The following is a 14,880-nucleotide window of genomic DNA, read 5'->3' as shown; positions in this document are numbered from 1 at the left end:
GAAAAGGCGCCGTGTTGTTTTTTTAAATGATAATAATTTAAATATTGATAATGGTTGGTAAACTTGAAGGATATAAAAGAGTAGAGAGCCCAAACATGAAACCTCTTCAGAAGAGGGTAGAACGAAAGGATGGGGCGAGGACGAAAAAACTATCTAATGAATCAGGTTATTATTTCCGCGATGACAAGGATCAGTTAATTGGACCATTTTCAGCTTCCTTAATGATAAAGTGGATAAACGAGGGATATTTTGATAATAAAGGCAATATTTTAGTCAGGGAGGTCGATGATTTAGACTATGTAACTCTTGAAAGTATTGTTCCAAAACTTATGTCAATCGAAAAAGAGGTTATTTTGAATAGATTATATAATGCAGTTGGAGAAAAGAATATGGATGATAACACTGATTCAGTTCAGATCAAATCTTCGGCAATTGACCCTATTGGAAGGATTCCAGCGAAAGATATTTACCTCCAAGAGCCTACTTGCGACCTTGATATAGTACTTATACCGAATGATAAGGCAACTGAGCTATTTGAAAAGAACATGAAGAAGATGGAAGAGATTAAAAAAATAAAGGCCATTCAATTTTCATCTTCTCTGGTAGATAGTGAGTACACGAATCCAAAAAATAAAGGTAATGATAACATAATTTCACTTCCAAGTTTAAATACAAGGGATTTAGTTAAAAGAGCTCAGAATGAATTTATTAATAATGGCTCAAAATTAGTATCTTTAGATGAATTGGATTCAAGAATATTACCACCAGTATCTTCTTTAAGAATACCTGTACATAGCAATTTATTAAGTTTGGCATCACCAATCATGCGTGAGGAGATTAATCAAATTATGGAATCTAGACAGGAAATTAACGAGCAATTTAATTTAAATTACGATGATCCAAATTTACAAAATAAATTAGATAAAATTAAGGCTAGCTTACTTAGACCAGAATATAAAATAAAGGCAATTTACCCTGAAGCAGTTAGAATGTTGCTATTATTTATTTATGGTCATACTACTTCGTTGCGAGGAGCAAACCCATATTTAATCCTAACTGTATTACATGAAGCAAGAAGGTTTAAAGTACAATTGTTAGAGGAGGAACTGTTTCAAATGCTAAATTCTCCATTGAATATTGATATAATCGTTCAAATGTCTTCAGTTGCAGAATCATTGGAAATGGAGGGATTGATAGAGCTGACGGTTTATTTGTTGGCAGACTGTGCTCAAGCTCTTTTTAAGGGACCACATTTAGCGCTAGGCCCTGACGTATTATTGAAAGTATTAAAAAGTGAAAGGATAATTATGGGAGAGATTGACATCTTTTTAGCATTAAAATTATACTTAATTCAGAGAGAAAGCAGTATAGATTTACTTTCAAATAAAAGAAAAAGCTCGTTAGAATTTTTAAAAAACATTCGATTTGAACAAATGGCACCTCATGATTTACTTAAAATTCGAACTAAAGAGCTGGACTCACTATTATTAGATGCAACACTCAATAAGTTACTGGGAAATGAGGGTAGTGGACGTTTGGTACCCTGGAAGGAAAATAATGAATTTACAACAAATACACATTTAGGTCTTTATCCTATGTCACTGGCAAGAAGAACTTCAATATCGGGCAAGTACAAATGGGCATGGACAATTGGTGATTACAGACTTGTATCAGACATGATTTGGCAGGTACAGGTGTGCAAGACATATATGGGTAGAATTAGGATAGGAGTATGTTGTAGAGGGTCGTCTGAGGCAAATAATACATCTCAAGTACCCAAAATTTTTTACTACGATTTTATGGAAAAGTGTTTTGGTAGTGCTTTTCAGACGAATGACGTGTATAATTTAAGATCCAGAATAAACTATGAAAACGGTAAAAAAGACCAAATTATCTTAAAAACTAATATGGTATTGCAAGTTAGACTAAATATTAGTCGATACAACTTGATATTGACAATCAGCGATATTACAAATCCATCAAAGATAGAGTTTGAGACAAGCCATACATTTGCTCATGGATGCTCTGTAACCAACATAGGGATTACAAGAAGACCATTTATTGAAACTGCAAATTTTGTGGAGATGCTTGACGATGGGGATAAACTAAAATTAAAATAGGCTACTTTATTATTTTTTCGATATAAAATAGCGCAAAAAAATATGCGCAATCAAACGGAAAATATCACAAAATTTAAGTACGGAAAATATAAATTAAATGGATAGGTCATTTTGGATACACCTTTTAAATAAGCACCTAAAACCTGAAACTTTACACGAAAAAGTATTAATCATAACTCATTCACTATTATTGGATCTTGGATTTGTCCCAGTTAGATCCATTAAAGATGAAGATAGTGAAACAGAGGATGCCCTAAGCCACACAAACATTTCTAAAGAGTTCGAGATTCCAATTAATTTACGGAATGATGGTGTTTCAATGGAGTTATTACCTTCAAATTGGAAATCAAACGGCGGAAAATGTAGATTATTTTACATAAGCAAAATTTGCTCCGAACAGATCGACAAAGTAATACCCGAATTATTCGTTGAATTCACCTCTTCTGAACTATCGATTTTCACATTGATGAGGATTAATTTTGTAGAAGAGACCATGAAGCTGGAATTCCCATTTCAAATATTAGAAAGGCACAGTACTAATGAATCTTTGATATTTGAATTATCAAGTTGGATTAGAGATGAAATTAATAGATTTTTTAGCAATAACAAAATTCACACCAATAGCAATCCGAAGACTGATACAAAAGAGAGGCACAAAGTCTTTGGTATAAAATGTGAACCTTCATTAAAAACTAGTCAGAGAAATTTTCAAGAATACATCGGAAGCAATTATTCCAAGAGTGTGGACCCTTTAATTGATAATAACGGTGTGAGAGGAAGCTTAGTAGGGCCAGAAAGCATTATTTTCAAAAACCGACCAAAAACATTTGGGATACCGAAAAATATTCCCATTTCCTCTATTCCAGGCGGGACCACTACCCCTGATAATGATATGTTTTTCCCCCCAGGAAATAATAGTAACTATACGTTTAATTTTCGTGATTAATAAATTTTTTTATTCTATAACATAGATACTAAGATGAATCAAATATAATTTTTAGCCTTGCTATCATTTCCCGCAAAAACATTTAACTATCTAGTCTTAAAATTTCATTAATTGAAAGTCTACATTTAGATACAAATGGCTTCTTTAGGGTTGAAGATTGAAAATGAGAATGTAAATGTTGTGTCGAATACAACGAATTTTATTAAACAAATAGTAGAAGATGATTTAAAGAATGGCAAACATAACAAAATTGTCACAAGGTTTCCTCCTGAACCAAATGGATTTCTTCATTTAGGGCATGCAAAATCGATTTGTTTAAATTACGGGATAGCAGAAGTTTATAATGGTAGATTTCACTTGCGCTATGATGATACGAACCCATACTCTGAAGAGCAACGATATATAGACGCAATAGAAAAAGATGTTAGGTGGCTAGGCGTAGATTGGGGCGAACATAAGTACTATGCATCCGACTACTTTGAACAATTATATGAGTGGGCAAAAAGGTTAATTCTTGCTGGGAAGGCATATGTTGATCATCAAACAGTAGAGGAAATTAGGAAAAATAGGGGAGATTCAAGTACCCCTGCGGTAGAGTCTATCTATAGAAATCGATCAATTTATGAAAATATGGAACTTTTTGAGAAAATGAAAAATGGGGAGTGTGAGGAGGGTGAGTGTGTATTAAGGGCAAAGATAGACATGAAACATGGAAATCCAAATTTACGTGACCCTATTTTATACAGGATTCTTAAACAACCCCATCCCCATACCGGTAACAAATGGGTTATTTATCCTATGTATGATTTTGCTCATGGCCAAAGCGATTCAATAGAGGGAATAACTCATAGTATCTGCACATTAGAGTTTGAGCTCCATAGACCATTATATGATTGGCTACAATCCGAGTTAGAAATTACAAGAACAAAACAGATTGAATTTGCGCGCTTGAATATGACATATATGGTGCTAAGTAAAAGAAAACTACTATTACTAGTAAATGAAAAACATGTAGCTGGATGGGACGACCCCAGAATGCCTACCCTTTCGGCCGTAAGAAGAAAGGGGTACCCTCCTCAGTCTCTGTGGAATTTTTGCGATAAGATAGGCGCTTCCAAAAGAGATCAAATGATACATATTCAGCTATTGGAAGACTGTGTAAAAGAAAATTTGCATAACATATGCCAAAGAAGGTTTGCTTGTATTCAACCATTAAAGGTGGTAATTGTTAATTGGGATGAATGCTTTCAAAAAGAGTCAGTTGAAATAATTGTGAAAAATCATCCTGACGATCTTAATATGGGCGAAAGAGCTTTGTACTTGACGAAAAATTTGTGGATTGAAAAAAGTGATTTTTGGTTCGACGAAAATCAAGAAATTGATTCTCAGCAGCCACCAAGTGACTTTAAAAGGTTATTTGTTGGAGGCTCTGTTAGGTTGAAGTATTCATCTGCAATTACATGTAAAAATGTTATAATCGATGATAATACTAAGGAAATTAAAGAAATACATTGTATTCTCCACTCTCGCGATCATGAAAACGATTCAAATATTAACAAGAAGAAATTGACCGCAATACACTGGCTCTCTACAAACAATGTTACTAATGTTGAGTTCAGACTTTATGGGCGTCTCTTTACACTTCCTGAACCTGAAAATCAGGACAAAGATTGGAGGCAGTTCATTAATAGCAAAAGTCTTGTAATAATGCACGGAGTTTCAGAAAAAAATTTATTGAATGATGAATTCTATAATAGTAAAGGAGAGATAAAAATGAATAGATATCAATTTGAAAGAATAGGCTATTTTACAAGAGATATTGTTGATTCTAAACAAGAAAATAATAAGACCGATCTTGTTTACAATTTAACCGTGCAATTGGGAGAATCTCCAGACTTGTTAATCAAAATGCTTACTGAGTCGGGCGCTAAGGAAGGAACTAAAGATATTGAAAGGAGGAATGCCTACCACATTAACAGGGAAAAAATTGCGGCTGAAAGAGCAGCGAGAAAGTTAGCAAAAGAAGCTAAGAAAATGCAGAAAAGCGATATATAGATGAAGAGACAAATAGAAATTAACAGAAATATGATTAGCAATATTTTTCATTTAATCTCATCCTTTATATTATTTTTCAAAATGTATTGACAATAAGTCTTAACATCAGAATCTGGATCATTTTCATACGAATACTTTACCTGGTCAATGATTGTTTTCTGAAAGTTTCCTAGTCCATTTAAATTCATGATTGAGTTTATTGTTTGAAACGCTTTAACCCGAACGTTTGGAACTACATCGTTTACCGAGTATTGTAAAACCACCGAAATAACTTCTAATTGAAATTCACTGAAATTAGATGAGATATCTTTATATTTTTTTGTAGTAGTGTTGTTTTTGTCGGATGGATTAAGCGATAAGGTTAGATTGGAAGCATTAATTAAAGGAAGGTATTCAACTAGATGATTGCCTTGTGAACTTAAGTCCAACCTGCTGCTATGTGATAAGCCACTATTTACCAAGAATTCTGTATTTTTTATAAATTCATTTTGATTAGAGTTCAATTGAATGTTAATTGCTCTGAAAGGGTCTTGATAAAAACTAGATTCCCCGTTTGCCAATTCAAGTGCAGGGGCCACAATTAAAATGAGCTGTATAATACGCTTAATAACATCCAGAAGCTCCTTGAATGAATGAATGCTAGCTCCTGATATTATTGAATTGGCCGAGAGTAATCCAGTTATCCGCATTATATATGATTTTTCGTTGGTTATCATTGGCAATATATTCTTGTTCCAAAGTTGGTTCTTTGTCCATTCAGACCCAAACCAAAAAGACAATAATGGCAATGAGAATATAGAAGTAAGCTGCCTAATAATACTCGTCTTATCTGTAATATTCATAATTATGAGTTCTACCAATAAATCTATAGTTCCTTTATTATAATCTAAGAATTCTCGAATGTTTTGATTTTGACTGTAAAAATTTATTTTGCAAGCCCAAATTTCGTCTTCTTTAAAACACGATGATAGTAATTTATAAAGTGATAAAGTGAGAAGAATAATAGAGCAATACCTAACTCGCCAAAAATTATCTTGAACAATTGAACTTGAATGAGGCAAAATAATTTTTTTTATCAAGAAGTTAATATCAATAGGTTCGGAGACTCCGGAGCAAAGAGCTAATACAGCACTTTGTCGCACTTGATCGTTCTCATCGTGAATTAATTTTGTAATTAAATGATCAAAAGCATTTTCGAGCTCAATATTCATGCACTCGTCAATCTCAAAGCTTATTTTAATTAATATTATAATTTTTATTATTCTTGATAAGTTGATTCTTACTGCAGCATTTTGATCTACAAGTAGAGTATTGATGCTATTTATTTGTTGAATTATTACATCATAAAACAGCATTTTTGAAATATTCGAAATTTGTAGCTTATTGCCTGCAATAGTAGACTTGGATTCAAGTATTTTCTCTTCGATAGTTTTCAGTATATTTGAGAGTGTACTAATTCTTGTTTCGGATTCTGGATCCATCAGTAGTTGAGTTAAGATCAATGCTAGCTTATTTAAATAATCTGTATCGTTTTCAATTAAATTATCTTTCAAGTAAGGATATGAACAAAATTTATTCTCGTTGATTGAAACATGTAAATTCTGAGATTCGTTCTCATTATCCAAAATGTTTAAATTTTCGTGCTTTTTTATTTTATTTGGCATATTTATTGAATGTTCTCTAATATTAATATTTTCTCTTTCAATGAAGGCAACCAAGTGAGACAATTTTGAGTAAATATTAATGATAGGCCTAGATACACTAGATCTAATTCTCCAACTTGTATCATTATAAAGAATAAATATAAAAGGTTGTAGCTTTTCAAAAAAAGTAAACACTTTTTTAATATATTCTTGATTTGAGAAAGCCAACTCGATAACTTGCAAAAAAAATGCTTCTATGTTTTCTATTGCAATTAACCTCACACCTTCTTGCTCATCACAGCAAAAATTCCTAATTATTGGAAATAAGAGAATTTCGATAATACCTTCTTCAAGTTCAATTTGTTCCAAAATTATATTGAATACTTTAGATGCATGTTTTCTTAATATAGGTGCGGGATGAACACAAAAATCTGAATACTTAGTGAGCAAAATGTTTTTTTCATCAACAAATATTTCAGAAAGTCTTTTCTGTTCCAGTATTAAAGGAATAATATGACATGATAGAATTTTGTGGCTTAGAATATCAGAATTTGCCAACTTCTGGAAAATTTCTAAAGAATTATTGAACATAAATTCCAATTCATTATATTTAGCACAGTTTTGCATGTTATTTAAGTGTTCCTCAATAAGAAATGTGTTGATATTAATGAGAGATTTAAGAGACTTCAATGTTTCCATCCTTACATATACATCATCAAGTTCGGCAATGTCTTGTAAAATCGGTATTAAACAAATTATCTTTTCTATAGTAAATAATGAATTTTTATTTGATTTAATTTTAGATGTATAAAATTCAGTCGAATAATCGTCATAAGCGTTAAAGATAATTTGTTTTGCAGCATTAAAAATACACCCCTTGCTAAAGAAATCAAACTCATCGATATTTAGCCTAGAGATTTTCTCCTCAAATACTGAGATTAAACCCAAATTAGTACAGGATTTAGAAAGTTGCAATAGCACTTCTATATTGTGTTCACATTCAAAGACAAGCTGTAGCCTTTTAATAAAATCAATTGATAAAAGATTCCAATTCGCTTTTATTATGTCAGTAAATAATTTAATTCCTTGGATTCTTTTATTAGAATCATGGCTCTTCATATTTTTCAAGGCAGTTTCAAGTTCGTCATTAGCATTGATATATTCAACGACCATTATTTTTTTTATTCAAAGTAATACATTTATATTGTCAAAGAAATTATTGTATTATTCTTGAGATCAGGTTCTTATTCAAATTTGAAAATAGTTATCCTGCTGATCGAATTTAGAAGAGTATCTCTAATAGTTATCAAATTGTAGTTCACACCCCTCTTAATACAACTCATCATAATTTATCTAGACAGCTATGGAAGGGCGCGAACAAAACATTGACGATCAATTCCAGTAAGAAATTATACCATCTCTAGAGGATGTAAATAGGCCCATTTCATTGTTGGAAAATGAATATATGTTGAGAGATGTGATTAAATCCTTGTGCCCATTGTTTTTATTATTTTTTATGTCTATTAAACTCGTCTCTGCAGAGTATTTGTTAATAATACAATCAAGTGAATTTGTTTGACAGCATAAATCAGACTCTGGAAAATTTTGTTGATAAACATTGCCAAAATCATCATTAAAGATATAATATTTGTTTATGCACTGATTTTTGTCTATATTGTTCATATGAGTGGTCAGTGGCCCGATAATATTTCTACTTACTAGACGCTCCTTTTTAACTAAACAATTATGAAATCGGTTCATTATAACGTATTGATTCAAGTAATTTCCAAAAATTCGAACTCTTTGAGTTTGGCAATATAGACAATTACATTTTTGTAGGCATTCAAAACCCTCTGGGTGTATTATCTTTGACGAAAACAAAAATGGGCTGTAAATATGAATAAGCCTTTCTTTTATTTCAGTTATTTGAAATGTTAAATCCACATTAGAATTAATTTGGCCATTAATTGGATCGAAAAGTGCAAAAATGCCGTTTTTGAAGGTAAGCATAAATTTTAAAGATGAGTGATTAAAATATGAATTGCTAATATTTGTGATATTTAATTCATGATTAATTTTCCAAATTTTTAAAGTTTTTAAATAAAATAAATCAATAATAATAACTGTATTTTCGTCAGTAACGAAACATATCAAATGACTGTTTGTGTCATTGTCAGTTGAATAGTCAATTACATTACCCAAAAATGGGGGAATTGAAAAGGTAATTTCTGTTATCAAATTTTCAGAGTCAATAATACATATATCCCCATTACTATATGCAGAAACGATCAATTCTTTAGAATTGATATTTATTTTTCCAACTAATATTATCATTGTGGACTTGGAAATCAAAAAGGTGTTTTGTTTAAACAGCAAGTTTTCATCTTTGAAGTAATTCTCGTTGGTCGTTACGATATTCCTGTCAATATTAATTTTGGATAAAATTCCAATATTATTTCCTGTAACGATGCTAAACTCATTGGATAAAGCCATCATGCTGGTCACATAACTATTATTATTGAATTTAAAGATATAATTATTAAATTGATCAGTAATTAAATTCCAATAATGAAGTTTATCATAAACATTTAATTTATGTAAATATATTCCAGCATTAATTGAATTATTGGTTGAACAAGAGTAAACTTCCTCATTAATATATAGAAGCTTTTGATAAATATTAAATCCAGCTCCTATATTTGTGTTATTGTCATATCTACAAACAAGCTTGCTGTGATTATAAATGGATCCTAAATATTTTCCTTTAATAGTAGGTTTTGGTTTTTTAAAGTCAGGCTCACAAAGTTTATTATACATATTTTTTTGTTTGGTTAGCCGTCTTAATACATTAAATACACAATGTTTTCGAATATTGTATTTTGCCTCTTTTTGAATCAAAGATGAAATAAAAACAATTTCTTCAAAATCACCATATAAACTTAATTGATTTAAAAGACATGGTAAGGAATATAATATTAATTCTGTGTAAAAAGGTGGTTTAGTCTGACTAGCTTCTGAATTGCTTGTAAATTTTTCATCTTTTTCATCTATACATTTGGGATGATTCTTAAACAAATTTTTGTAATATATCAAAAACTCAATTTTGGAAAATTCAATCAGTTTAAATATATTTAATACATACTTAAAATTCATCTCTTTTACTCTGAAAAATTTATTTAAAAGCAAAAAAAAAACTAACCAATTATTGTACTTTTTTGAATACTTTAAAATACATTTCAATGTATTTGCAAATTCTCTATTAAGTGGATAGTATTTAATGAATAATATACTCTTGAGGTTATTTACAATAGATTCAATTATTTCATGAATAATGACTTCAGATTCATTCACGCCTAATTTCTTGTTTTCAGCGAAAACTATTCTTTTCAAAATTTTATTTGCCGACTTTAAACCTGCTAGTTTCACGTAAAATTCTTTATCGCTTAAGCATTTTTCAATACAAAATTTGCCATAGGGAAGTATAAATATTGTTTCCATTTTTTCCATCATATGTATAATTATTTTACAAAATTCACATTTAACTTGAATATCTCTATCATTTAGTTGATCTATTAAGTATGGCAAAATTTCAGATATAAAAACTTCAGTTTTATTTGTCGATAAAAAATAATCTAAAATCTTAAACAATATTGACTTATTTTTTTTACTCCCTTTCACAATTAATTTTTTTAATGTGGAGTTATCAGATGTTAAGATTTCGGTAATCCATATATTTAATTTATTTTTTTTATTTTTTATGATTAGTATTAGTACTTGACTAGCAATTTCCAGAAGTTTGCTGACAACTAAAGTATTATTTAATATTATATAAAGGTAAATCCACTTTTCAATGTTTACAATTATTAAGTCATTTATTATTTTATTAATTTCATCAGTTACTAGCTCTTCATTTTCAATTCTTACATATTTCATGATACTATAATTAATAAAATTGAATATTTCAAAAATAACTATAGGTTCTTTGTGTTTATTGTATTGTCTATGCAAGTCAATCAAATTATGATTGGTTGAATTAATACTTTGAAAGTTTAGTTGAAAATGGATAAGTTTAAAAGAAATTTCGTCTGGATACTCATTAATCGACAAAAATTGTATAATTGTTGGGAGTATTTCCTTAACAGCGATTTCCTTTTTATGTTGTTCAGATAAAATCTCCAACAATATATTCAATGTATTGATTGTTAGTAAGTATATACTATTATATATTTCAAACATATCCAGATTATTTGTTTTACATTTGTTTTCATAAAAATGAGTTAAGCGACGTAAGCTAATATTAATGAAGTGTACATACAAAGTACATACGCTATTATAATCTTCAATGTATGTGTTATTTTTTTTTATTAGTGCAAAAAAAGATTTTTTATTTTCTTGAATAACTAAATCATTAGTATTTAATTGATGACCATCACCCAATATAATATAATTTATGTAGTGAATTAAATTAAAATTCGCACTAAATTCTACTTTCTTATAATCCCAGCAATTAAGTAAAAGTTGGAAAATTGAAAAAAAACCCTTTATATTTGAGTAGTTATTGGAATTGATATTTTCTAATTTTGTCTTTTCATCAAATATTTGGTGGTCAAGATCTGATATTAAAATAGTCAAAATTAAGTCCTTCATCAATTCATAATCGTACTTATTTTGAAAAGTGCTTTTCAATTTATTTAAATTCCAATCAATAGTATATTCGATTTCAAGATTTGAGAACATTTTTTCAAAATCAATGTAATCTTCTTGATCATCCGAGTGTACATTATTTAAATAAATTTTTTTAATAATAAATAACTCCAAAAAAATGGGTAAGATTATATTCAAAATAATAATTTGAATTCGCACATCATTAAATATTCTATTCTGCATAATTATTGAAAGTGGATAAAAGAATAATGGAAATGACTTGCAAAAATGAAAATTCTTTTCTTCTGAATGGCTAAATAGGTATGTGTTCAAGGATTTTACTTTGATTACTCTATTCATATCTAATAATTTTAATAGCGTTTCAAATGCATCTGGTCTTTTTTCTGAAGTGCAACTTAAAAATATCTCTTTAATCCAATTTATATTAATTTTATTATTTAGCTCATATCGATATTTTTCAAGCTTCAACATGTTTAATATGTCATTTATTGTAAATGTTGTTTCTTCACTTTCTATTTCATTTAATATACAACCTAATGAAAAAATATCCATTCTAAATAATTTATTCTTAATTTCACATTTAGGTTCTAAAGTAACATTTCTTTTAATATCACTTTCTAACAAAAATCTTTCTGGTGACAAATTGCAACTTAAAACATTACTTCTAGCATTGCAATTTTGATTCTCAAAAAAAACTGTCCAAAATCTTAAGTCTGAACTATCGATAAAAATTGGCTTCCAAGGTGAAATATCTGTTATTTTTACTGTATAAAGATGATTAACTAGCATATTTTCTGTTTTGATATCACCATGAAATATTCCTAAAGAATGTAATTGAACAAGAGCCATTAATGATTGAAATTCAAGCCAATGCTTTAACATAATATTCAGAAAATTAATTTTTGGTAGTTCATCCAATTTGTCTTTAATTGTTGATTCCCACATAATTCTTTTAGTATATATATAATTATTAGATGTAATAACTTGTTCATAAAAAATTATATTTGGGTAAATATCCTTTTTGATATTTCTTTGCATTTTGATTGCTGATCTTATCTTATTGATAATATTGTCCTCATTCTTTCCAAAAATCATCCCATTTAAGCTAGGAAAGTATTTCAAGCTATTTTGTAAAAAAATTTCATTAAAGATATCATTATCCGAATTTGGGGCAGGAGAGTCTAATTTTTCTGCAGTATTTTCAAATTCTTTATCGTGATCACTCTTTAAAAATTTATTTAATCCTCCAAAAAATCTATAAATATCGTAACATTTGCGTTCTTCATCAATTACTTTAAAATCAAATGAAATTCTACTTTCTCTTATTAGTTCTCCCCTTTCCTCAAGCCAGCTAAATTCTAAAAATAAATTGTTTAAATCTTCCTCATTGTCCAAAGGAAGAAAGTGAAGATTACCCATATACAAAATAATTTATTGTAATATTTTAATTTAATTCTTAGAATAAAAATTGAAAATGCTGTAAGGTTTCCCTCCTACGCGTAATTGACCCTATAAATAAAAAATGTATTTACGTTAAACCAAAATATGTTAAAATTTTTTTTTCCTACTTAATTTCAGATTGTAAGCAGAGAAACTATATTTTTAACTATCATATTAAAATCCATTGAACCTAAAGAACTATTGGAATAAAATTTTAATAATCCTAATTTCACGGATATTCCCAGCGTTCACTTAGTGGATGACGATACATTGACTGCCACTATCAATATTAAATTAATATTTTATGCGAATTTATAAATGAAATAGTTAATAATGGTGTTGAAGCAAATACTTTTTATATTAGTTGTTTCGATTCTATTTAAACTCATGTTGATCCCTCTATAGTAAGTTGATTCATTATGAAATATTCTATATTAATTTGTGAATTGGAACTAGCCACAGCCCAGACTTTGAAGTACATAGAAATTGGATGGCCATCACTTTTAATAAGCCGATAAAAGAATGGTATTACGAGGTAAGTGCACTTTTTTTCTCGATTATTGAGCACTTAAGAATTTTTATTCAGGAAACGTCAATTTGGACTCTAGACTACCCTATTTTTTTTGCATATTTTGAGTGGTTTCTTAGCTTCTTAGCTAATATGTTTGACCCCAGTATTCTTGTAGTAAGTTAATAATTAAATATGAATAGTTTAAAATAAATGATTTAGCTTTCTGAAGAACCATTTTTCACAGAAAAAACTTTAATTTTTCAAAGATTGAGTGTAATAATTTCAGAATCAATATCGCTGGTTCCGCCGATTTTACTCATATGTAAAAGTAAATCGAACTGTGAAACTAACTCGATTTATCTATCATTTTTTTTCACCATATTCAATGCATCTCTGGTAATAGTTGATCACATACATTTTCAATACAATGGATTCCTTATGGGGATTTTGTTATTATCAACTTATCTAACAACAAGCTATCCAATATTATCAGCCCTAGTATTCACTTGCTTAGTGTTTACAAAGCACTTTTTTGTTGTACTTGCTCCTGTATGGTCTATTTTTTTGTTAAATACTTGCGTTAGAAGATCCGAAAGAAAACTTTCTATTTTTTTAATATATTCTCTTAAAGTTTTATTGGCTGTTTTGTCAGTATCGGCTTTTGCAATTACACCAATTATTTTTAACGGGCAATTAAATCAATTTTTTTCGAGGTTATTTCCTGTTTCAAGAAGCTTTATCCATTTCATTCCTGCATCAAACCTATACACTTTATATTCGATTGCTGATAAGGTTCTCGCTAAATTTAATTTAAACTTTTGTAAAATTTATCATCTTGATCCAGAGGGACATTACATCAAATCAATGAAATGTATCTCACCTGTAAAACCCATTTTCTGCATTGCAATTTGTTTATTATTTATAATTCCAGTATTAATTCGTCTATGGCATAATTTGAGTAATACAAAAAAGCCAATAAAATATATTTTATTAGCTTCTTCAATCACACTTCTAGTGACTTTTCAATTTGGATTTCATATTCACGAAAAACAAATATTATACGCTATCTTACCTTTAGGAATATATACAATTCTGTTTCACGAAAACGATCAACAGCTTCTGGTTCACTATACTTACTTAAGCAATTGGTCTAATTTATCTGTCATGGTTTTGTTAGAAACATATCCTGAGAATATTATTAAATACATAATAATAACAGCTTACTATATACTGCAATTATTATTTTTAAATATTAATTTGAGAAAATGCAGCCTTCACAATTCATCATTTATTTTTGGACTAACTGCAATTTTTTTTCTGGAATTTTTCGCACAAAAGTTGGTATTTGATCGACTACAGCTTGTGTTCATTTATCACGCACTATCTTCCCTAATCTGTGCATTCCCCATATTATACTACACATTCTACTTTTATTATTATTGGATTTTTTGTTAAATTAAGAACTCAGAAATTAGGTGACTATCGAATTAGCAAGTTTTG

General features: G+C 29.2%; 6 protein-coding genes across 6 annotated transcripts; 4 read left to right on the top strand and 2 right to left on the bottom strand.

Annotated features, from left to right (window-relative positions):
* Positions 1 to 50: 50 nt before the first annotated feature.
* On the top strand, positions 51 to 2,120 carry ELE39_000655 (GYF domain-containing; the record flags this gene model as incomplete). Its single annotated transcript, XM_067343695.1, has 1 exon — positions 51 to 2,120. The coding sequence occupies one exon, from the start codon at positions 51 to 53 to the stop codon at positions 2,118 to 2,120; it is 2,070 nt and encodes a 689-aa protein (XP_067202414.1).
* A 97-nt stretch (positions 2,121 to 2,217) lies between these two features.
* ELE39_000654 (uncharacterized protein) lies at positions 2,218 to 3,066 on the top strand (the record flags this gene model as incomplete). Its single annotated transcript, XM_067343694.1, has 1 exon — positions 2,218 to 3,066. The coding sequence occupies one exon, from the start codon at positions 2,218 to 2,220 to the stop codon at positions 3,064 to 3,066; it is 849 nt and encodes a 282-aa protein (XP_067202413.1).
* Positions 3,067 to 3,201: 135 nt separating this feature from the next.
* On the top strand, positions 3,202 to 5,121 carry ELE39_000653 (glutaminyl-tRNA synthetase; the record flags this gene model as incomplete). The annotated part of the gene is made up of 1 exon (XM_067343693.1): positions 3,202 to 5,121. One exon carries the CDS (start codon positions 3,202 to 3,204, stop codon positions 5,119 to 5,121), a length of 1,920 nt encoding a protein of 639 aa, XP_067202412.1.
* A 47-nt stretch (positions 5,122 to 5,168) lies between these two features.
* ELE39_000652 (phosphatase regulator like heat repeats) lies at positions 5,169 to 7,937 on the bottom strand (the record flags this gene model as incomplete). The annotated part of the gene is made up of 1 exon (XM_067343692.1): positions 5,169 to 7,937. One exon carries the CDS (start codon positions 7,935 to 7,937, stop codon positions 5,169 to 5,171), a length of 2,769 nt encoding a protein of 922 aa, XP_067202411.1.
* A 219-nt stretch (positions 7,938 to 8,156) lies between these two features.
* ELE39_000651 (kinase with WD40 repeat at C-terminus) lies at positions 8,157 to 12,848 on the bottom strand (the record flags this gene model as incomplete). The annotated part of the gene is made up of 1 exon (XM_067343691.1): positions 8,157 to 12,848. One exon carries the CDS (start codon positions 12,846 to 12,848, stop codon positions 8,157 to 8,159), a length of 4,692 nt encoding a protein of 1,563 aa, XP_067202410.1.
* A 511-nt stretch (positions 12,849 to 13,359) lies between these two features.
* On the top strand, positions 13,360 to 14,835 carry ELE39_000650 (putative glycosyltransferases; the record flags this gene model as incomplete). Its single annotated transcript, XM_067343690.1, has 2 exons — positions 13,360 to 13,554; positions 13,600 to 14,835. 2 exons carry the CDS (start codon positions 13,360 to 13,362, stop codon positions 14,833 to 14,835), a joined length of 1,431 nt encoding a protein of 476 aa, XP_067202409.1.
* Between the last annotated feature and the right edge of the window lie 45 nt (positions 14,836 to 14,880).

The sequence above is a fragment of the Cryptosporidium sp. chipmunk genotype I genome (assembly GCF_004936735.1).
Source record: "Cryptosporidium sp. chipmunk genotype I strain 37763 chromosome Unknown contig_14, whole genome shotgun sequence".
Taxonomy (NCBI): Eukaryota; Apicomplexa; class Conoidasida; order Eucoccidiorida; family Cryptosporidiidae; genus Cryptosporidium; species Cryptosporidium sp. chipmunk genotype I.
The sequence above is the reverse complement of the archived record's forward strand: the minus strand, read 5'-3'. Positions and strand labels throughout refer to the sequence as shown.